This window comes from Nyctereutes procyonoides, unplaced genomic scaffold (assembly GCF_905146905.1).
Source record: "Nyctereutes procyonoides isolate TBG_1078 unplaced genomic scaffold, NYPRO_anot_genome, whole genome shotgun sequence".
Lineage (NCBI taxonomy): Eukaryota > Metazoa > Chordata > Mammalia > Carnivora > Canidae > Nyctereutes > Nyctereutes procyonoides.
In genome coordinates, this window is record NW_026575091.1 from 156,602 (window position 1) to 157,803 (window position 1,202).

The 1,202-nt window shown below is 54.6% G+C and overlaps 1 gene segment (V, D, J or C); it reads left to right on the top strand.

Annotated features, from left to right (window-relative positions):
• The first annotated feature begins 284 nt into the window (after positions 1 to 284).
• On the top strand, positions 285 to 876 carry LOC129514709 (immunoglobulin heavy variable 3-74-like). The segment is given in 2 exon segments: positions 285 to 393; positions 497 to 876. Coding segments are annotated over 2 exon segments (426 nt in total).
• Positions 877 to 1,202: the final 326 nt, after the last annotated feature.

A 1,202-nucleotide genomic window follows, 5' to 3' on the forward strand; every position in this document is an offset into this window, starting at 1 on the left:
AATAGGGATACAAAATCATCTACTAAAAATGAACTGCATTAATGAACGTCTGTAAAAAAGGCACACAGAAATGCAAAGATAACTACTTTGACAGATTAGAACTTCCTATATTCACAGCACCATCTACACAAAGTGACCTAGAATTGTGATGCAATCCTTGTTTATGACTTGTAAGATCAAATCTAAGTCTGGAGCTTGCCTATATAGTCAGAGGGCATGCAAATAGGGCCCTCCATCTGCTGATTAAATCAGCCCAGCCCTGACCCTGCAGCTGGGAGAGAAGACCCAGCCCCAGGATCTCTAGGTGACACCATTCAGTGATCAGGACAGAACACAGACAAACCACCATGGAGTCTGTGCTCGGCTGGGTTTTCCTTGTCGCTATTTTAAAAGGTAATTCAGGGAGAACCAAAGACCTTGAGTATGTGAGTGGAGGTGAGTGAGAGAAACAGAGGATGTGAGACAATTTCCTGACCAGGATGTCTTGTGTCTGCAGGTGTCCAGGGTGAGGTGCAGCTGGTGGAGTCTGGGGGAGACCTGGTGAAGCCTGGGGGGTCCCTGAGACTCTCCTGTGTGGCCTCTGGATTCACCTTCAGTGACTATGACATGAGCTGGGTCCGCCAGGCTCCAGGGAAGGGGCTGCAGTGGGTCGCAGGTATTAGCTATGATGGAAGTAGCACAAGCTATGCAGACGCTGTGAAGGGCCGATTCACCATCTCCAGAGACAACGCCAAGAACACGCTGTATCTGCAGATGAACAGCCTGAGAGCCGAGGACACGGCCGTGTATTACTGTGCGAGGGGCACAGTGAGGGGACCTCAGAGTGAGCCCAGACACAAACCTCCGCGCAGGGACACAAGCAGGACTCGGCTGTAGGGGATGCTCAGGTCACCAGGGGGCACTTAGGAGATTCTCAGGTCACCAGGGGGTGCTCAGGACACCAGGGGATGCTCAGGGCGCTAGGGGGCACTCAGGTGACCAGGGAGTGGTCAAGTCATTAGGAGGAGCTCAGGTCACTGGCAGTTGCTCAGGGCACCAGGGGGCACTCAGGAGGCTCTCAGGGCCCCAGGTGGCACCCAGGTCAGCAGGGGACTGTCTGGTCACCAGGGGGCGTTCAGGTCAGCAAGGGCCTGTCTGGTCCCCAGGGGGCGCTCAGTCACCAGAGGGGCGCTCAGGTCAGCAGGGGACTGTCTGGTCCCCAG